Consider the following 22,571-nt stretch of genomic DNA (forward strand, 5'->3'; position numbering starts at 1 on the left):
TCTGCTCCCAATTACATTCCTAACCATTCTGGAAGGAGGGCTATTATGCCTGGAAGCTTGTCAACTATTTTTCCATCTCTATCAGCTCATCTAATAGAAAATATTATTGTCCTCTACGGACCTTGCATCTCTTATACGCTTAGATCATCCTATCTACAAAAGCATTAATACTCATTATTCCTAACATCACATTTGTCTTTTTGAGCAGTGTGGAACAGTGAACAGATACAGAGACCACGTCAAGCAATGCTCAGCTCTCTTGCTAAGTGCCAATTAACAGCTAACCCTCTCCATGGGCCTTGGCCATGTGCATTGCATTTCACTGCAGGCACTGCTGCTTGCCTGTCAGTCACTGAGAGAGTTGCAAGGCTTCTTCTGCTCTACTTCACAGTCAACTTTACTATAGTGAATAATTTAGAACCATTTTCATCAGAAGATTTAGATGTCTGTTCATTCCCTTTCCCAGGTTCCTCATGAACAGGCAGATACAAACGCCAGTCCTCATTCTCCATCTGAGTATCTATTCCTTTTCCTGGCTTCCTATCTTCTTGACAATTACATAAGCAAAGAGGATTCCCCTGCTGTTATTTCAGGCTTATTTAGGGGCTTTTTGCATTCGGCCTTAGAGGAAGAGTCTTGAAAACCCAAGTGAACAAAGCATGAACATATTCAGCTGTTCACTGAGTTCCCATTTCTACTGGTGAGGCATAAATACTCCTCACAAACATGCTGCTGACTCTTCCGCAATGAATCATACTCAGTCCTGTGTCTGAGAACCCTTTGCTGCAGTGTCTGATGGATTTGCACAGCACAGTGCAAAGAGTCATTGGTCTTCCATTCCCCAAACCACCCAGCAAGTCTCTGTTTCAGTGCAGTTGGTATATTTGTTATGTGCTTTTCTGCCCTTGGAAAGCTGCTGTTGAGAATCTCTTTTTGATCTGCCCTCCTTCAGCTTGGTTTTTCACTCAGAGTTCATCATTCTTCCTCTTCCTCACCCAGGCAGGGCTCACACTGTTCCTCTCTTTAGGACAGCCTGTTTAATTCCAGTTGGTGTGTTCAATCTCCTACAGAGCTACAGCAGCATTCTCTTCTATAAAAGGTTTCCAATAGGTCATACATCTTTACCTGAGCCTCTAATATGAGTTCCTTAAGACATTCAGCCTTTCCGAATCCACCCTTTTGCTGCTGATTTTCCTTCAGCCAGATGCCCCATTTCTGCATGCTTCTCCCATTTCTGTTATTGAGTATCATGGTGAGTACTTTGGGTCATTTCGACGCTTGCACATCTCTGACTCTATCTATATTATGGGCAATAGGTGGGCTTCTGACAGTTACCTCCTAAGCTGTGCAATTCTTAGGACCAAATCGAACTTTACTTCCCTGTCCCACTGTACAACAAGCTCAAGCTGCCCAGTCTTTTCTTTGCACCGATTTGTTCTCTCTGCACAGAGAGCATCTCTGTTTTCTGCTCCTGAACACCTCAGAGTGCTGTCATGCAGCCAGTGTACCCGCTGACCCCAACACCACTTTCTAAGACTAAGACAGTGCCTCAGGAGGTGATGTGGCACACGCTGATCTAATTAACGCATCGACCAGATGTGGGGGCCACAGCCTCGAAACACATTATTGCTTACATCCAAATGGCCGAAGCTTGCACTCATTGCTCCTCGGTCGGGCGTCTCCACGATCTCCCGGCTCCTCGCTCGGCCCGGGGATGCCGGCTGGGCGCGGGGGGTGTGAGCTGCCCCCAGTCCTGCCCGCCCAGCACCACCCCGCCCGGGGCCGCCCGGTCTATAAGGGGCGGCGGCGCTGGGGCCGTGCGCGCTATGGGGTGGTGCGGCACGGAGCTGCTGGCCGCGGGGCTGGGGGACGGGGCGCCGCTCTTCTTCCTCCTCCTCTTCCTACTCCTCGTCCTGCTGCCCGGCTGCTGGCGGCCGCTGGAACTGCGGCGTGCCCCGGGCCGGGTGGGCTACCTGCCGGGTCTCGGCCCGAGCCGTGGGCTCTCTGCCCGTCGCTCCCGTCGGCCCGGAGCGCTGCCGCCGCCCTACCCCAACGGCTGGTACCGCGTCCTCGACTCCGCGCAGCTGCCCCGCGGCGCCGTCCGCAGCCTCGCTCTGCTCGGTGAGTGCGGGATCCCCGCCGGTCCCCGAGGGAGGAGAGGCCCGGGATGCCGGGTGGGGTGCGGGCGGCCTCGACGGATCCACGGGGTGTCTTTGCCTGAGCATCCCCGCCCGAGAATGGGGACATCCGCGCTGGGGGTCTTTGCCGGGGTACGGGCACACCCCAACCCGCAGCCCTGCCGGCTGTCCAGGACATCCCTTCCCCCCCGGGCACTTCCACCGGCACAGCCCCACCACGCCGATGGCACTGCCTGGGCACCCTCACCGGGACACCGGAGCATCCTGGATGGGAACTCCATTGGGGAATTAGAACATTCCTTCCCAGGCTCAGGGGCATCCCTGCCAGAGCATCTCTGTGTGGGCACCGGGACATCCTCACTATGGGACTAGGCATCCTGCCCGGGCATCCTGCACCCATGCTGATTCTCTGCCTGGGCTCCTTGCCAGTATGCAGGGCATCCCTGTCCGAGCATCCCTGCTGGGGCACCCCCAAACCCTTGCATGGGGTCTCTGCTGCACTGCACATTGGGACATCTCCGCATGGGTTCCCTCCTGGGGCATCCCAGCCAGCATGTCATGTTGGGGAATGACATCCCAGCTGGGGCAGTGGGGACATTATGGCACAGTATCTCTGTGAGTAAGCAGGGCACCCCTGGGCTTCTTCCTGGGACTCTGGGGCACTTCAGTGCCTGTGTTGCTCTCCCAGCACTGCTGCCCACAGCTCTGCCTGTCCCAGGGCAGATCAGATCTCACAGCCACATCCAGAAGGGTCCTGGGCTGTCCATGGCCCTTCTATTTTGAAGATGATTTGGGACATGTCCAGGTGCCTTCCTCATCAGAAGGGAAGTTTTTGCATTGAAACCCCTCAGATTCAGTGGTGAAAGTGTGTTTTTCCTTTCTCAGGTCTGTCTCAGGTCTGTTTCTGTTTCAGAGAGCCACCTTCTCCTGCAGTGTTTTGTTGGGTTTTTTTTGTTTCTTTGTTTTATGATGGAACTATTCGATTCCACATACATACCCTGGTGATCCCCTACCAGCCTGCTGGTTACACTGGGACTCCCTGCATTGGCACCCATTCCTCCTGGCCTGGCTAAATGTACAGGTAACGTCACGTTGCAGCATGATGGCAGGATACCGCTGCCAAGAGGACTACCAGCAATTAAGGGAGTTAAACAACCCATAGCTTCCAGGTTTGTGAATGTTTAATTGCTCTGGATAGCGTCTCTGAGCGTAGCCTGGAAATGTGGCCCCGCTCCAGAAGAAGTGAGCAAGAGAACACAAGGAAAGAAAATCACTTGACTTGTTCCTTGCAAGAGCCAGCCCTGGGGATCATGCACCTCCCAGAACACAGCTGCACAGGCTGAAACCTCTCCCTGCTTGCCCCGCTTTGCTCTGAGACTCAGGTCAGGCAAGGAGGAGAGCTGGTGCTAGGAAAGGTGCTGATCATGGGGGAGAGCTGCCTGTGACCGGGGGCAGGGAAGGACCCGCGCCCCGAGCACCTCCCCTCCCTGTGCCTGCTGCCAGCACAGCCACCACTGCCGTCCAGCGCACAGCAGTGCCATGTGCTGGGAAGGGAGGCACCTCCAGGCAGTGAAACCACACTGTTCTGCCAGACAGCATAGAGAACACTTCCCAGCTTTGAAGGTTGGGAGTTTTCTTTGCCCAGACCACGAGATGAAGAGAAGTATCTTTGTGATAATAGCTCACTGCCTGTCACCTGTCATCGACACAGCTTTCTGGGTAAACAGGGACAGAACTCGGATCTTGAAGTTCAGTTGGGTTTTGATCTTCAGTTTGGTCTTATTTCTTTCTGTGAGCTCCGAGTTACAGCATCTGTAACAGTGCTTTCACAAGGTGATGGGTTAACACGCATACACAACGCAGGGACCGCGGAGCTCCCTGGGCTTCAGCTCACTGACGGCACCTGGATGAGCAGCTCCCGACAACCGAGGGATGCCGGGGAGCGGTGCGGGGGCCGTGCAGGAGTTGGGACGGACCGGGGGGACGCGGGAGCCGGGTGCGGGCTGCCACCTGGCGGTAAGGTCTGAGGCTGATCCATGGGCTGGGGCCAACGGGATGAGCTTCAACAGGACCGAGTGCCGGGTGCTGCACTTCGGTCACGACATTTCTGTGCAGCACTACAGGACTGGGGCAGAGTGGTTGGAAGACTGTGCAGAGGAAACGGATCTGGGGGTGTTGGTCAGCGCTCGGCTGAACACGAGCCAGCAGTGCGCCCAGGTGGCCAAGAAGGCCCACGGCATCCTGGCTTGTGTCAGCAGCAGTGCAGCCAGCAGGAGCAGGAGGGGATCGTCCCTCTGTACGGCACTGGTGGGGCCGCACCTCAGTGCTGTGCTCAGTGCTGGGCCCTCACTGCAGTGCAGACGTGGAGGCCCTGGAGCGTGTCCAGAGATGGGCATGGAGCTGTGAGGGGTCTGGAGCACAAGTGTGATGGGGAGCAGCTGAGGGAGCTGGGATGGGTCAGTGTGGAGAAGAGGAGCTCAGGGGAGATCTCAGTGCTCTCTACAGACACGTGAAAGGAGGTTGTGGTGAGGTGGGATCAGCATCTGCTCCCAGGTAACAGCAATAGGAGGGGAGGTGATGGCCTCACGTTGTGCCAGGGGAGGTTCAGGGTGGGTGTTAGGAAACATTTCTTCTCATGGAGAGTGGTTGGGCATTGGCACAGGCTGCCCAGGGAGTGGTGGAATCACCACTTCTGGAGGTGTTCGAGAACCACAGAGATGTGGCACCTGTGGACATGGTCAGTGCTAATGGAGGGGGTGGGTAGGCGGTTATACTTCGTCATCTTAGTGGTCTTTTCCAGCCTTAATGATTCTGTCATTCTTTCTGCTGCCCACTTGGGTGGGGCTGAGCCATCCCTCCAACCCCCATCCCTCGCTCCATTTTTGCACACCTCTCATGACCCCGTGTTCCCACAGGTGAGCGTCTGGCCGCGTTCCGCACGCAGGACGGCCAGGCGCACGTGGTGGATGCGTACTGCCCACACCTCGGTGCTGACCTGGCTGCTGGCGGCCGCGTCGTGGGCAGCTGCATCGAGTGCCCCTTCCACGGCTGGCGCTTCCGAGGAGAAGATGGAAAATGCACCCACATCCCATATGCTGGAAAAGGTGAACCTCCCCCAGCTCTGCAAAGAGCACCCGGAGCAATGGCAGTGCCTAAAAATCTAATTAGGAAAGGAAAAGCAGCCTTTGTCAGAGCTCACCCCCACGCTGCTCCCTCATTTCCTGCAGCACAGCAACTTCCTTGGGATGGCCCTGTTGGGACACAGCGTTCTGATGGTCTGTCATATGCTAAATTAACCTGGGACTTTCACCCATTGTTTTTCAGAAATGACCCTGCAATCTACAGTGACAGTTTATACCAATTCAATGCTTAAATAACAGATAAAATGATCTCTCTGGGACCTATTTTTCTCTTTTTAAGACTTCAGTGCTCATCTTTTGATATGGTTTGTTGCAATCATGCAGAGAGAAATCCTTAAGTTTCACATGTAATATTTACTTGATGGGCTTGCACTGATTTAAAGAAATCAGCCATTCTAAACATGGCTGAAAACAGGGAGAGAATTCACCCTGAGCTCTCCTTTGCATTGTTCTTCCTAATAATTTTCCTGAGAAGGTCACTTTGGAGTTGATTCAGATAGTGATGATAACATTAATTAACAGCAAAACTCTACTAAACAGATTTCTTTTCCCAGTGTGGAGAAATCCTTCTATCCATATGAGATGAGATAAACAGTTTATAGATTGCACCATACAGATTAATACAGCATTATTTTTTGCATATGCACTCACTCAGGAGCTGCATTTGAATGAAAATTTGATTCCAAGTAATGAAGAAAGATGTGCTTCATTGCAAAATGAGAACGAGTCTTCTGGCCATGGAAAAACTCTTGCCAAAATGCATTGTTTCCTATGAGACTGCTTTATTCACAGCCATGGTTACTGGTGGAACAGAACTGTGCACAGCTGCGCTGCTCCCAAATGGGTCAGGTTGATATAAACAGATTAAAGAGCCATCTGTGTGCATGGAGAGCATGGTGGGGGATTTCTGTGCACAGACCCTTTGGCACTGCGCTCACAGGACATGTGGCACCCAGTATATGCATGGGGAGGGGAAACCCCTCCAATGCAATGGATCCCTCCAAAAAGATGGGTTTTGCAACCCTAAGTGGCACCTGTGGTCTCATCCAGCCTCCTCTGTCAGTCATTGGTTTGAAACTAGATGATCTCTTGAGGTCCCTTCCAACCAAAGCCATTCTATGGTTCTAGGAAAGAGAAACCTTATTTCTCCTATCCTTCAGCCTCCCAGGTGGTTGTGCAAACCTAAGTAATAAGGAAAGTATGTCCTCTGGGCTTGTTTGCCTGCTAGAAAAAGAAAAGTAATGAAAGTGAAAGCCACCCATTGAGTAGAAGAAAAGTTTTCTGACAGTTGGTTACATATAAACACCAAAATTAATTTCACTGGGAAGGATGGAAAAAGTGGAGGACTATTCCAAATGCAACCCATGGCACTGCTGCACCAAAACAGGATGACTCGAGCTCAGGTGTTATGGCTGGCTTTGCCTCCTGCCCATCTATAACTGAAGCCATTGCTTGTAGCTCAATGGAACTGGAAGGGGGTTCATTGGCACAGCCAACATTTGCTTCTGTGCGTGGTTCTGAGTGGTGAAAGCAGGCTGCAGGGCATGCCACCTCCTGGGGGGACTCATGCACACTGAAATGACATAAAAGCAAACAGAAAGCAAGCTTCAGGAGGTGCTTTTCTCCTTCAACAGCCTGAGGGGCGGCAAATGGCAGCAGGGAGAGCCTGCGCTGCGCTAATGCTGCCCGTAAAAATGATCTCCAAGCTGCAGTCCAGGATGAAGTGACACTGAGCGTGCTGGAAACGCCACTTTTATCCAATCCTTTTCTTTTCCTCAGTGCCAGATTTTGCCAAGGTGCGGAGCTGGCCGTGCTGCGAGGTGAATGGGATGCTGCTGCTCTGGTACCACTGCGACGGGACCGGCCCTGCTTGGGCTGTGCCTGAGCAGCCGGAGATCATCACCGGGGATTGGGTGTTCCGGGGGCAGACGGAGCACTTCGTGGATGCACACATCCAGGTGGGAGCAGGGCTGGGCTGAGGTCCCCTCCTTAAGTGCTGATCCATCCCCGGACACGTCCTCCCATTAAACCCAGTGCCTCCGCACAGAGCCTGGTCCTGGAAATGCATCGCTGCATCGCTGTGCCATGTGCAGAGAATGTGGCAGATGTTCCCCAGACGTGAACCACGGGCTGCTTGAGAGGGAGCAGATGTGCTGGGTGCTTACAGGGAATCTGTTCACTTGCTTTGACTTATAACTGATGTAATTTAAAAAAAGATTCTCCAAGAATTGCAGTGCTTAGTGTCAGCAGGCTCTTCAACTCATTGATCACAGAATGGGAAAACGCGTGGTTATTTTGCTGTTAATCTTCATAACCACACTCATTTGCTGGCAAACGTGCCAAGTGGAACAAAATGCTGCTTCTGTCATCTCTTGGTGGAATGGAGGCTGGAGGAGGGAGCGTGGTGTGGCACGAGCAGAGCTGTGCTGGGGTCAGTCCGTGCTGCGTGCCATGTTTGTGGAATGCTGGTGGACTTATGCAGTAAAGCAGTCACACCTCAAAAGGTTCGGGATGGGCATTAGAAAACATTTCTTGTCAGAAAGAGTGGCAGTGCATTGAGATCAGTTGCCCAGGGAGTGGTGGGATCACCATCCCTGGAGGTGCTCCAGGACCGTGGGGATGTGGTGGGGGACATGGTCAGTGGGCAGTGCTGGCGGAGATGGGCTGATGGTTGGACTTGGTGAGCTCTGATTCTATGATCCTAAGAATTCAGCTCCTGCCATAAATTGTTTCCCATGCAGGAAATCCCTGAGAACGCAGCTGACACAGCTCACCTGGCCTTCCTGCACGGCCCAGCCATTCTGAGCGGATCCGACCTGAGATACACCAAGTCCAGGCTGTGGGACTTCATGAAGCACGTCTGGAAGGTAGCGCCCCGGCTCCCCACATGGCCACACGATGTTCAAAGCCCCCCAGGCCAGGTCGCCTTTCTGCCTCTTTTCCCGATTCCTGCCACGTTCCCTCCCTTCAGGTCACATCTCTTCTGTATCTCTGAGCCTTCCAAGCTGCACCTCCTCCTCGTGCTCTGCCCTTCCCAGCCCCTTCGGTCACTGTCTCACTGTTACCTCTCCTGCAGGCCGAGTGGCAGCCAGAGCCGGAGCCCCACAGGCACTGCTCCCACATGCAGCTCCAGCACACAGCCACCATCTTTGGGAGGCGTTTCCCCTTGTTGGACCTGTCGGTGTCAGCCCGGCAGGTACGTCCTGTGCCCCATAGAGCTCTCGGTGTGAGCAGTGTGGAGTGCAGGAGGCTGTGAGCCACAGGCACGGGGCCTGGCCCCTTCCTGTGAGAGTGGGTCGGCCATCACCCCCTGAGCTGATGAATGGCTTTGTTGGCCCAGAGGATGAGACTCCAGATGGACCACCAGGCCCCATCCCTCAGGGTGCTCTACTCTTTGCAGGTGGGACCAGGGCTGGTCTTCCTCATCTTCAAACACGCGTTCCTGGGCCACGGGATCATCCTGCAGACGGTGACACCCCTGGAGCCTCTCCTGCAGAACGTGGTCCACAAAATCTATTACCAGAAGAACGTGCCGGCCATCATCCCCAAGTTCATCCTGAGGGCGGAGTGCATTCAGGTGAGGCTCTGAGGAGGCGCTGTCCTGCAGGGTGGGATGCTGTGTGGTGCAGCTGCCCCTATGGGCTCATATTTGGGAGCTGAGCACTCTTGGGCACAGAAGAAAGAAGGAAGCTCAAGGTTTTGTAATGGAGGTTCCCTCATCTGCTGAGGGTGGCAGTGAGATGCTGTCCCTGTCCTGCAGATGGGGAACTGGGGCACAAGGGTTAGGTGACCTCCCCCAGACTGCAAGGAGTTTTTAGAACTAATGGCTGCATCCAGACCTCCAGCATCCCAGGGTGGTGCTTTAGGAACTGTGCCAAGAAATACTCTCACTGTTAAACTATCCCAAGGTTTGGCAACTCCTGCTCCTCCTGATAGAGGAGTCCCTTACAGAAGGGATTTATAGCAGTGGAAGAAGGGCCCTTCTGGAGGTCTCTGTTCCAGCTGGGGCCAGACTATGGCCCAGTTCAGGACTTGTCTGGGTGAGCCTTGGAAGCCCCTTGGAAGACTGCTCCCATCTCTCCAGCTCTGTAGGTGACCCATTCCATTATTGCTCCACTCACACTGTTGATTTTTGTTTTTAATGTCAATTTTGACCTTCTCGATGTCAAAAGATGATTTTCTGATGCCAAGACTCTATCCCAAGCCAAACTTAGCTGTGCTAGCTCATATTGTTTAAATGTTGGCTTAGTATATCTTACCAATGCAGATGAGCAGCACTTATTTCTGCAGAGATTTCTTTGCAAAAAAAACTCCATAAACCTCACTGCATGTGTGGCTGAGTGGAATTTAAGATGGGGGTGCTAAATATATGATGATTCCAAGCACTGGAATGGGCTCCCTGGGGAGGTGGTTGAGTCACCACCCCTGGATGAGTTTAAAAACCATTTGGATGTGGTGCTCAGGGACATGATTTAGCAGAGCATTGTTAGGGTAGTATGGTTGGTTTGTGGTTGAACTCGATGATCTTTAAGGTCTTTTCCAATCAGAGCAGTTCTATGATTCTATGATGCCTGATTTCTGGAGGCATCCCACAAATCAACAGCCTCAGGTGGAGCAGCTCCTGCCTTCACAACGTCCATTTCTGTTATAGTGGCAGAGGCACTCTGAGCTGAAAGTGGCTTCTTGCCATGAGCTGAACAATTGTGATTTCTTAATTCTTGCCATTTAAAATAGCCAGAGCACTCCCACAGCCGTTCAGGAGAAACACAACAACTAATCCTGCAGTGTGGGCAGCATGCACGAGGCTGCAGGTTCGGCTTTCTCCCCGCAGTTTGAGCGAGACGTGACCATCTGGAACAACAAGCAGTACCTGCCCAGACCACTGCTGGTCTGCGAGGACGCCGGCATCCAGAAGCACCGGCGCTGGTTTGCGCAGTTCTACAGCGAGAGGAGCACGCGGCCATCAGTGCCCAAAGGGGACCTGGACTGGTGAGGGCTGCAGTGCCCTGCAGAGTGTTGAGCAAAGTGAGGAGAGTCATGGGGGCGCAAGGAGCCCTGGCACTCCTCTGTGCACGCGCTGTGCTCAAGGCACCGAAGCCCTAACGGTGTCCCATGCTTGCTGTTGTACCTCTGCTGTCATCTGTGAGTGGAGCACAAACTTACAACTGACAAAACTCCCTCTTTGTCCCTCTCTCTGTGTAGGTAAATGAAACACTTCCTGTGTGACCCTTTATTGCACCACGTTTCCTCTCCCAGCTGTGCTTGCTGCTGCTTCTGCACCATCCCCTCACCTTGGGCGTGCTCCGGCTCCCTGGGGAAGCTTTGGCCAACATCTGTGTGGCACCAAAGGTGTGACTGCAAAGCTCACAGGTGTCTGCCATCCTCCATCTGACAGAGGCTGAGCAGAGCAGCAGGGTTTCAGCTGCCCACCACGCTCCTTGGGTGGGCTTCCTTGGTCCCACTGAGCTCTGCAGGAGGGATCTCCCCATGCACCCATTCAGAAAGCAGGGGGACTATCCCAATGACCAATTCACTTTGAGAACATCTCTGCAGGTCGAGGATGTGCTTTGGAAACCCCTGCATGCCAGCAATGCCATGGATGAGCAGTTGGCTGTAAAAATCTGTAACTCATGACAAGATCACAGGTGTCACTGTCACAGTGATCAGAAACGAAGCCGATATGTGGAAACCAGGATGCAAGTCTGGCTGAAACTGACCTACACTCTATTATGCTTTGTGCCTATATGTTATATATTAAAGGGTTAAATACTGCCTTGCTGCACACCATAGAGATAGCTGTATTCTCCATAGAAAGAGCCTGCAGGATTCTGGCAGCTACTCAGTGCCACAGTCCAGCCAAAGCCAACGCCCAATGCGAGCACCATTCCAAGTTGGTGGCTGCTTTGCTCGTGTACTGTGCACTTCTTTGTGCCTTCAGAACTCTGCACCGTGCTGAGGTTTCTGGTTCCTCCTTCACCAGTAACCGACAGACGGGGCGCAGCCCATTGCCCGCCTTGGCTGGCAGCCGACTGGCGCTGTGCAGGCGGTGCCTTTGCCCTTCGTACCAAGCTACTGCACTGACAATATTTTGATACTAAATTTTTTTTACATCTAGCCTTGTGTTCACTGTTTGTCATTTCTCACCCATGGCACACACCCAAGGACGTGCCTGTACTCAGATGTGCCTCACACATGCACCCACTTCCCTGTATGTGTGTCCTTGCATGGGGGCTGTGGGAACCCCTTGGCCCCTGGCATGGATGGTGGGGTGGGAGATGGAGAAGCTGAGGCCAAAGGGACGTTACAGGGCCTGGAGGGGTCCCTGCTCACCTGCACCTTCATGTGGTCATGGGCACAGCACACAGCTGGGTTGCTTGTGCCACACACACAGGCTCCTGGCACCCATTCCTCACGTTGCTCCCATACAGAGGATCTGAGGATGAGCAAAACTCCAAGGAAAGCAACATGTTGAAGATGAGAGTGGAGAGGGTGAGTTAAGTCAGTTTTGCTGGGTTCATCAGTTCTGACATTAAAGAAAACGATGGGATCCCACCAACAGAACCTGAACTGAGTTCCTGTTTCTTTCTTTACAATGACTAGAACAGTTCTTTCCTGTTACAGCAGAAAATAGAGAATGGGGAAATAAGGCAGGATCTGCTAAAGCCTCTTACGTTTCCATTTCCAATTTTATATATCCTTTCTAAAGGGTCTAACAAAAAGGACAACTCAGTGCTGGAAGACACAGCAAGCCAAGGAGCACTGCTCTCCATCCTGCTTTGCCTTCCAGCTTTACATTGTCCTCTTCACAAATCACAGAACTGCAGAGGTTGGAAGGGACCTCCAGAGACAACCAACCAACCCCCTGCCCAAGCAGGTACGTACAGTAGGTCACATAGGTGGGCATCCAGGCAGGTCTTGCATATCCCCACAGAAGGAGACTCCACCACCTCTGTGGGCAGCCCGCTTCTGTGCTCTGTCATGCTGATTTCCAAACAAATCCAAACTCACAAGATGTGAGAGCATCTAAGCTTATTATTTCCTGAAATAGTTCATTTACACCAAATCTACTGTAAAGCTACAGCTGTTCTTAGTGTTACACTCAAGGTCAGATTGGACGGGGCTCTGAGCACCCAACGGAGCAGTGGGTGCCCCTGTTCATTGTGGGAGTTGGATCAGATGGCCTTGAAGGGTCCCTTCCAACTCAAACGATTCCGTGAGTCTATGTTCAGATTGCTGCTATTAGCTTCACCCTCAAACAGGAGCCGGAACAGTCCTACTCCATATTAGGCCTACTGCCATACCGCGTCTTTGGGTTTGTTTCTGAATTAACAATTACAACCCTTCTATCCAGAAGTTCTTTAATTTTTGTGGGTTTCTCTTGACAAGATTGGAAAATCCCAGTAGATATCCATCCCAAGAAAAGGCTCCATGAAGGGTGACAGGCTATGTGCCTTGGACTTGCCAGCAGTAGGGTTGGGCTCTTCCTTGTTTGACCCCAGGTCCACACACTACTTCCATACAGGACAACTCCCTGCATTATGTGCTGTTTGTTCAGAGCTGGGCCTTCGGGCTCCATCCACAACTGCCTGATCCCCATTTTACTCATCTCTGTGAGACACCTTGAATCACATCAAGACTGACATCGCCTCTACGCAAAGACTTCTGCGCCCTTTGGTATTTTGGCCTTCCATACAGCCACTATTTGCCCTGTCCAGCAGAAAGGAGCCCAAAAGAAGAGCACCAAAGAGACCGCTGCTGAGATGTCGGTCTCTTCAGTGCAGGTTTTCCTTTCCCTTTTCACACAGAGGCACTCAGCATGGAATGAGGTCCCACACGTGCTTGAAGAAACAGAAAATCCCAGACACTTCTTTTTTTTTTTTTCCTAAAGGTTGTTTTATTGTAAAACCATAAATACAACACTGACATGAAAATCCTCAAGCAACGGATGCTTTCTTACAGTTACAGTTTGTCTTCTGCCTTGGCATCAACTCTGAAAAGAATGTTGCAGAAACATGTCTCTAAGAGGTCTCCAAATAACCGAGCTCTGCCCGGAGCGCTCGGCTCCTTTGGAAGCGAAGTGGAACTATTCCTCTCTTGGGGAATATTTCCATTCAGACAGCAACAGACTTGTAAAAACAGCAACATTTAAACACCTTGATTTTTTTTTTTCTTTAATAATCCTTTTCATTTGACGTCAGTCTAAGTTTCAAACAGCACTGATTTATTCAGCTGTAAAAAAAAAAAAGAAAAGAAAAAAGAAAAAAAACAAAATGAAAGAAAACAAAATCCTAAAAAGAAATCAGAACTTGAGTTGGCCTCAAGCGTTCGTATATCACAATGAAAGTCAGCAACTCAACCCCGTGCAATATTGCTCTCTATTGAGTCATTCGATCCACACCAACAATACATGAGACTTCAAACAGGTTTTGTTTTGTTTATTAACACAGCAAGTGTGACATTAGATAACCTTTTAAATACAGTACATGGTACAGTGCAGGGCCAGCTGCCCGCACGTTTCCCCGTTATGAAGACAAAGCCAGCGGTGGCGGTTTATAAAAATATTGTGTTGCTACAAAAGTATAAATTAATGCTACCGGTATTAAGAAATATTAAACACATAAAACTTATAAGGATTAAGAAAAATATTCATTAATACCTGTAGAAAACTCTGGCCTAAAAAAGATATTTTTTTTTTTGTATATTTTTTGTATATTTTTTTTTTTGTATTTTTTTTTTTTAAGATGACATGAGATTCTTGCACTCGCAGGTAGAGACACACACAGGTGCATCTGTGGTATTGCCTAGAACATCTGCATCTAAAGAAAGGAAATGCACACGAGTTACCGAGGTGGGGGGGTGAGGAGGGGAAGGAGAACACCCATCGTTGTCTTGGTGACACACAACCTCAGCTCCCAGCAGCCTGCAGAACTGAACGCAGGCAGGAGGGCAGCTGCTCTGCCCAACGGGCCGCACCAAGCACATCCCAGCCGGCGTGTTGTCGGTGTGACACCCCAGCTATGGCACAGAGCAGAACCCTCCGGGCTCACAGCCTGCTTCATCCCAATCAGTTTTCCTTTTAAATAATTTAATTAAAAAAATAAAACATAATAATAATAAAGAAAAAGGTCCCTGTAAGAGTAAAGAGACCACGGCAAGCAGCTCTCCTGCTGGGACACGTGGAAAGAAAGAACATCCCTCCTCCCAGCCCAGCCTGGTGGAACCCCTACCCACACACCGGAGTGCCACGAGAGCCCCAGAAGATGGACCACGAGCCTTCGTGGCTGGTGAGAACGGAAGGGTCTTATTAAGGAACTTTGGTTGTAAAAAGCAAGGGTTGGACACGCCTGCACTCATCTGCACTGCCAAATGCTCAGTCCTTAAGGCTGTGGTGCTCGCGGCGTTGGGACACGCTTACACTGTTGGTGACACTGAGATGATGGGAGGGAAGGGAGTCCTTCAGCCAGCGGTCGGTGCTGGGCAGGATGTCGGTGTGCCTCACCTCCCAGGCTATCCTCAAACACTCCAGCTCGGCTGCCTACAGATCGTTAAACCCTATGGGGGCTTCTGGACACACTGCTGTCTAACGTGAACAAAACTCCTCTGCCAAGTCATAAAACAAAAGGCTCTACCAGGAACAGCAAAACAACCCAACCAACAGCTGGACAGACATCCCCCACACATTCCATACAGAAAAAATTAAATTCCAGGGCAATACACTCTCATTGGTAAACCATTTCTGGCCTAGCGTATGCAAACTGTCCTGCAGCACCAGCAAGGTCTGCAGCCTTGGGCTGTGCTTGGCTTCACCTCCCCATGCTGTGGCTTTGCTCGGTGGCACCTCCCGGGGCCCAGGAAGGGGACACTTGCACACAGGGTCACATACGCCATGCACTGGACCCTACTGCTGTGGGGACACTTCTCCAAAGGGATCTGACAGCACCCCACGACCCAGCCCAGGTGTTGTGGGCACTCCCAATGGATCCCCTGGACTTGAGATCACAGAAAACGCACAGCAGAAGAACACCACCTAATGCTCCTCCAGCCCCAGTTCTATCCATGTTCCACTGTATGTGGAGCGTTTGCTTCCCAACCCTCCTATCCAGGCTCTGGTTGGGTCCAAAGAATCACAGAACTACAGAAACTTCTGAGTTGCAAGGGACCTTCAAAGGCCATCCAGTCCCACTCCCTGCAGTGCACAGAGACATCCACAGCTCCATCAGAGCTCAGAGCCCCGTCCAGCTCTGACCTTGGCTGTCTGCAGGGATGGGGCACCACCACCTCTCTGGCCAACCCGTGCAGTGCCTCACTGCCCTTATTGTTGAGAATTTCTTCCTTATATCCAATTTACATTTCCTGTCCTTTAGTTTGAAGCCATTTCCCCTTGTGCAATTACAGCAGCCCCTGCTGAAGAGTCTGTCCCCTCCCTTCTCACAAGCCTGTAGACACTGACAGGCTGCCCTCAGCTCTCCCCACAGCCTTCTCTTCTCCAGGCTGTACAGCCCCAGCTCTCAGCCTGTCCTTGCAGGGAGGCGCTCCATCCCTGGGATCATTTTTGTGGCCCTCCTCCAACAGCTCTGTGTCTCTCCTGCAATGAGCACTCCCCATCACGCAGTGCTCCAGGTGAGGTCTCACAGCACAGAGCAGAGGGGCAGATCCCCTCCCTGCCCTGCTGGCACATTGCTTTGGATGCAGCCCAGGGTATGGCTGGCTCTCTGGGCTGTGAGGGCGCACTGCTGGCTCATGTCCAGCTGCCATTCACCAATACCCTGGAGGTCCTTTCCAGCAGGGCTGTGATCCATAAAAACCCGTCCCTGTGCCAATTTCCTCCCAGGTAGCAGATTTCTCCTACATTAAACAAACAAACAAACAAACAATTCCCAGAATCTGCTTTTAGTGTCTTTGTTGGTTGTTCACTCTCACCTCACTACTCCTAATGACTCTGCAAGGAACGACCAGCCCTCTCTGATAGCTCACAGAGCCTCTCTCCTCCCATAAGCAGAAATGATAAGCCCTCTTCAGCACAAGGCAGGGCTCCCAGCTGCTGGGCAGCTTTGTGGTTGCTCTTGGACCACCTCCTGGCTCCTCAGTGATGCAGTGCAGCATCTGCAGATGCAGTGCTAGGGAGTCCTAGCAGGGAGTGTCTTGGATTCTGCTTCCATGCAGCACCCCGTGTGGGGTTGAGTGGATCCACCCACAACAGCACACGCAGGGATTTCTTCTCCCTATGCCTCTTGTGTTTCTGCAAGCATCTCGAGAAACACCAACCGACCAGAGACATCTTGCTGCACCTTGTAACAACACAGGAACCTCAACATTGAGCTCAGCAGTCTCCAGAAGTGATTTCAGTGACTCCCAACTCTTATGAGTGTTTCTTCCCCAACTTCACTGCAGGGTTGCAGCTCCCTGAGCTGCCTCTGGGCGCATTCTGACTGCAGGGGAGAGCAGCACCACACACAGCCAAACCATGCCAGTGGGTCACAGCTGTGTTTAAACCAATGTATCTCAGTGAGACTGCTTCATGCAGGAACCAACAGACCTCTGCACTGGGCAAAACCTGAGCCTGTGGTTCGCTGCCACAAAATCTCTTGCAGACTGCACCAGTTCAAATCCAACCAAATCAGTTTTCTCACAACAGACAAAACTTTGGCAAAAGAATAAAAGAATCCTTCCATCTGAAGGGACCCAGAAACAATACAACACAGCAGCCCATCCTGCAAGCCAGAACAACTGCTGCCTACTGCCTGAGACACAAGGAGAGATGGACATGGAGACCAACATCACCTGACTGCCATCCTCACACAACACCCTTCTGAGCTCCTCAGTTCTGCAGAGAACTTTGAACAGCACCAAGACCCCTTCACTCCTCCCAGTTCCCCTCCCGTTGGTGCCTGCTCCTGCTGCAGATCACAGCCACCCCCACAGCAAACCCTAAGTTGGAAAGTGAAGTCTGCAGGCACAGAGCAAACAGCACAAACAAGTAAATGCCTGGAGGATGCACACATCATTTTTTTTCTCCAAACACCCTTCCCAAGTGCAAGTGAACAGAACAGAACTAGCAGAAGACAAACTCCCAACATGATCTACTATAAGTTGATGCACCAACTCTGAGGATGTTTCCCAGCTCAAAGGAAGTAGAACCTCATGGCACTGACATAATGTTTTCTGGTCAAGCCCAGGAGAGCCTCTCTCCTACTGCTTCCCACTGCAGGACAGGCAGTACTCTGTACTGAACAAGAGTTGCTCCATGCTGAGCTCTCAACAAGCCAACCCCAGTAACCTGGTAAATGAAGGGTTTCCAAAATTCAGACGTTGGTAAAGTTATCTACACTCCCTATAATACACATCTGAGTCCTAAAGGAGGAAAGGAGAAGCAAGAGAAGCACTTGGCCTTTAGGGTACATAGGAGTGCTCCAGATGTGCTTCTCTCCTTTCAGTGAGGTACATCAGACACAAGCAATGAGCAAGCACAGCACCAACAGCTCCTCTGAGCAGAGGACCCAATGACATCCCTTAAGCCTCATGAAAAGCTGCGGTTGACACACTGGAAAAGGTTCTGGCCAGCCTGTCTTCTTACCAAGACCCTCCAGACCACTCAGTTTCAGGGCCTTATGTTTTGCTTTGCTTCTTCAGCTGCTAGTTGTGTTTTTAAGTCTTTGGGAGAATCTCATCTGCCACACATCGCTGCATGCTTGCCCAGATCCATCTCAGCGTTAGTGCAATGATAACCAAAGGTGTCCCGGAGAAGGCAGTGGGAAGGAGGGCCAGGTGGTCCCTGCATTTGGTCACTGCTGCAAGAAAGCATCGCATCTCTGCCTCAGACAGAGTATGAGAATCACAGAATTGCAGCAGTTGGAAGGGACCTCTGGAGATCACTGCGTCCAACCCGAAAGAAGAGAAGAGGAAGGGGAAGGGGAGCTCTGGGTGCCCTCGCCCTCAGGAAAGAAGTGCTTGGAACACTGTCTCAAAGGAACATGGAGACGCCACGCATTGCCCTGGGTGTCACAGAGCCTGCGAGTGGCTCTCGGAGCCTAAGGCAAACCAAGTGCAAAGGTCAAACATGCCATCCAGAGAAAGAGCTGCAAATCTGGCCCCAGCTCTGCCCTCTGCTGAGCTCTGTAGGCTCAGCAGCCGATCCTGCTTTCGACATGTCCTTCAGCCCCGTTTTCCTCCTGTAGGATCCCTCGTGCTTTTTAGCAGGCCCTGCAGCACAAATGCTTGATAATTAGCACACCTCCCACCTCTACCTGCTGATTTCTTGTTTGTTTGTTTCAGTCTGAGGCTTGGGTTTTGTTTGCTACAGGTTTCTCCTGTGATGTGCTGCTGGGTGAGCAGGAGCTGTGTGGGAGAAAATAAATTCAACCATCAAGGAGCAAAGCTGGCCTGCAGTCTGCAAAAACCACTGCCAGAGATCAGACCTCCCAGTAGCTCTGCCTCTGCTGCTCACCTCCATGCACTGCTCTCCCTTCAGTTATGGATGGGGTTGTGGACTCTGTATCTTTGTAGTTACTCATATGCAAAACTCAATTTAGGAGACAACTGGTTTTGCCCTGAGGCCATTAACAATGCCAAGAGGTGCAGCCAGCCCAAGGTCTGTGCTCAGGTTACAGTAAGTACTGCATGATGCTAGCCAAAAAAAGCAAGTCGTTCTGGGGCAAGACACGCGGGTACAAACACCATCCTTGATCTAGGGAAGGTCTCAAGCATGCACTTCGGAGGGCCCCACCACATCTGATGGGTCCTACCACCACACTCAGCCACCAGAGACAGCCCTGCATTGTCTGAGCACCCCAGCCTTCCACTGAGAGCCCTGACTGCGCTCCCACACCTCCAACAGCAGCTCTGGAGCATACTGCTGGAAGCTAGAGGGCCTGCTTCAAAAATCATAATTGGTTTCAGTTGGCCTCTGGGGATGCAAGTCCCAGCGATGGGATATTTACAATTTGGCACCAGAAGTTGGGAATTGTCCAAGAGGCACCAAATGTGACGGCCTGCAGAGATCCCATCCAGCAGCACGCAGCACTGCGCCCACGGCACCGGACACAGCAGAGCACTGGCCTCAGTGAACGCAGCAACGGAGATGTTTTTGTGTTACGATGATCTCTAATTGCATTTGGGGTGAGCCAGTGAGTGTGAACGTTTAAGGGCCCGTATCCTTCCTAGCCAGAACGATTAAACAACATAACAAGTAGTGTAATGCACTGTAGGTATTAAAAAAGACATTCGTGCTACTAGAGGAAACCATTCCAAATAAAAGGGAAAGATATTCTTTGCACTCAATCAGGAGCACTTACATTCAGAAGGATCTTTGAGCCCATGCGCTTCTCTAAGCTTCCTTCAAACCCTACTTTGACCAAACTGATGATCTTTGTTCCCCTGAAAAATCATACACCTTGGTTTGTCCTTGGCCTTGCGAAGGCTGTTTCGAGTGTGAGGAGTGGAAGGTTTGCAAAAATTTTAGGTATGAGGGTTCTCAATGGCAGATGGCAGACCCCAGCTTGCTGCTGGCCCACAGTGGGCACCACTTGCCTGTCCTGGTCTCTAGCTCTTCCATGTAAGCAACTGCTGTGGCTCCCATAAGCACATTATTTAATCACAAATGGGCTACTCTACCAACAAGCTTGAGAACCCCTGATGCACAGAATTCACAGAGAAGCTAATTTACACTGGGAATTCAGAAAAGATGGTGTGCTGTGAAAAAAAGTAAATCCAAGAAACATAACAATTACAGACATTTTCTGCCTTGAATCACTTCTCTTAGTTTTAAATCAAACTTATAAGCACTAGCTAACATGTTAAACTCAAAACTGGGAGACAGAAGAGTAACTTTTGGTTTTGTTGGTTTTTTTTTTTTTTTGAAAAACCCTATATGAAGAGGTGAAATAATAATAAAAAAATTAAAGTCTCCCTTCCTGATTTCTAAAGATATTGGTGTTCATAAAACACAGCTGCCCTGATAACGTGCACCGTATGTCAAGAAGGCTGTAGACAAATGCCCTCAAGGTGTACAGTTATTCAAAGGAGCAAAGTCCAGTGCAGAACTGCTCTGTTCAATGTAGTCTGATTATCCATGGCAAGATGGCCCAGGGGACAAGAGGAAAGGTGGGGTGGAGGAGAAACAAAAGAAACTTCAAGTCACTTTAGATCTCAGCTGCCTGAAGACTTTAGAACATCAGCCTCCCATTGGTCTGCCCACTTGAAAACATTAGAAAGTCTGTCAAGTCCACACACTATCTATGGAAAGGAGCACGTTCCTGGCAGAGGGCTGTCTCTCTCACGTGCTCAGCTTTCCTCTCAAACTTAATTTTATATATATTTATATTTTTATATATATATAAAAAAGCACTTGGTTTCCAGGGGCATTCATAATGAGGTCCACAGTGTTTAGAACTTAAATTCTTTTTCTTTGTTTGGAACAGTGTTTTAAAGTTTTGTTTTAATTAAAAGACAGTCTTAAAGCATGTTGGACTTCAAAAACATGAGTTTGTTCATGTCTTCTGGACTGAGTAGCCGTCTCCTTTTGATTAAGAGCGCCTGCTCACACATATTTACACATTCGCTTCTGGCACCAACAGCAGGCACTGCTAAGAGCCAAAAGGCTAGCTTGGCTAGTTTTGTATGCTTTTGGGTAACACACGACCAGTACTGAAAGAGGTCAGGAGTGGCCTGGAAGAGAGGTTCTTGCAAATAATCGTAGACTTCATTTTTCCCGAACCAATCTTCTTCCTGAGCTGCTGCGGCTTCCCCTGCTGCCCGGGGCTTCTTGGTCGAAGGTTCAAATTCTGTTTCTTCCGCCCAGGACTCTTTCACCTCATTAATCAACTCACAGACCTTGCCAATGATCTCTTCATGCTGGTACGGCGGGACAGGCCGCAGCTTCTGCTGGGGGTCTAAGATCATGGCTACCTTGTGTGCCGAATGAACCTTGAAGTTCTCCTTCAGCGCCTCCAAGAAGAGGTGGCAAAGTTTGCTGACCACACCAGCATCGTTAGCTTTGGAAGTGAACAGTTTCTCCAGTTTGACGTAGGTGGGCAGTACCAGCTGCAAGGTGGGCCGGCTCTCGTTGCTCAACTCAATCACGGCCTGCTTCACCGGCGCCAAAATAGCCGCCAGGTTGCTGAGCAGGTGCTTGTTCAGGTTTTGGATGAGGTTCATCTTCTTGGCCCTGCTGTAGAACTCGCAGATCTGCTCGTAGCGCTCGTGCACGAGGAGGAGGGAGTCGGTGACCGAGTTCCAGCAGGGCGGGGGAGAAGTCTCCTCCAGGGAGCCAAAGGTCTCCTTTGAGAGGCCTGTGGATCCTGCCAGATCTTCACAGACATTCAGGAGCTCGATCACTTCGTGCATATTGCGAGCCTGTAGAGTTCGCTTATTCAGCACGCTCTGCACTACTGAGTTCAAGGCACAGGCCGAACAACGCAAGCACATGCCTGCCTTGGAGAACGCAGAGGAATTGACTTTGCAGTCTGTGACGTACACCGTCCTGATCTCTGACATCACAAACTCTGAGAGCACGTTCTGTACCCAGTGGTGGATAAAATCACCATTATCTCGAATATCTACGCCCTTAATTCCCAGGACGTAACTCTTGATGTGGTTGCCTTCCACCTGATAAGCTGTTAGGATGTAGCAAGAATCGGGGCCAATGCTCTGTGAGTGACAAGTGACCCCGATGCCCAGGCAGGCGTTGCTGCCCAGAGCGCAGGTGACTTTCACCTTCACTTGGTTGTACATCCGAGGCAAATGCTTCAGAGCCAGTGTGTTGAAATTACCAAGGATTTCGGTGACAGAGAAGGCACCATAGCGAGCTCCACTATCCACCAGGGTCTGTGCTAGCTTGATGAACTCCTTCCCGCTCACCACGCTCAGAGCCCCGAGGTCAGTGCACATCACCCTCAGGAGCCTCTCGGCAATGTTCTGCCGCTCCTTCTCCGGGATCGTGCTGTTCCCTACGGAACCACTCGCAGAGGCTGCAGTGAAATACAAGGAAGGAGAGAAAGCACCAGATGAGAGCTGCTCCTCTGCAACAGTGGGGGAGGTCAATAAACAATCTTGAGATTGACATAAGAAAACAGAACATGCACAGATGGTCGCAGAGACATTTTCAACCCAGGACTTCTTCCCCAAAGGGTTTCTGGACCTGCAGAGAACATGCAGCAGCTTGCTTAGAGCAGCTAACAGCTTATCTGCATGCCTTCCACAATGGCTATTCACAGCCCAAATGCCATCTCTGTGACGTTCATTTAGATATCACAATCCTGCGTGTGATTTGCTACCCATTTCTATGGGCTGCTGGTAA

General features: G+C 51.0%; 2 protein-coding genes across 8 annotated transcripts in view; one reads left to right on the forward strand and one right to left on the reverse strand.

The window, feature by feature from the left end:
• Positions 1-1,826: 1,826 nt before the first annotated feature.
• Positions 1,827-11,391, forward strand: LOC427775 (3-ketosteroid-9-alpha-hydroxylase oxygenase subunit-like). Its single transcript, XM_425346.5, has 7 exons — positions 1,827-2,121; positions 5,054-5,242; positions 7,058-7,236; positions 8,020-8,145; positions 8,355-8,474; positions 8,679-8,855; positions 10,110-11,391. Exons 1-7 carry the CDS (start codon positions 1,827-1,829, stop codon positions 10,269-10,271), a joined length of 1,248 nt encoding a protein of 415 aa, XP_425346.2. The 3' UTR covers positions 10,272-11,391.
• Positions 11,392-13,698: 2,307 nt separating this feature from the next.
• Positions 13,699-22,571, reverse strand: part of ZNF618 (zinc finger protein 618) — a 145,294-nt gene continuing 136,421 nt past the window's right edge. For all 7 annotated transcript variants that reach the window (XM_015279648.4, XM_040649200.2, XM_040649191.2 and 4 more), the window contains one exon: positions 13,699-22,242. In XM_015279648.4, coding sequence (XP_015135134.1) covers positions 20,729-22,242 — 1,514 coding nt within the window. In that variant the 3' untranslated portion in view covers positions 13,699-20,728. The remainder of the gene's footprint in view (positions 22,243-22,571) is intronic.

Source organism: Gallus gallus, chromosome 17 (genome assembly GCF_016699485.2).
Source record: "Gallus gallus isolate bGalGal1 chromosome 17, bGalGal1.mat.broiler.GRCg7b, whole genome shotgun sequence".
NCBI lineage: Eukaryota > Metazoa > Chordata > Aves > Galliformes > Phasianidae > Gallus > Gallus gallus.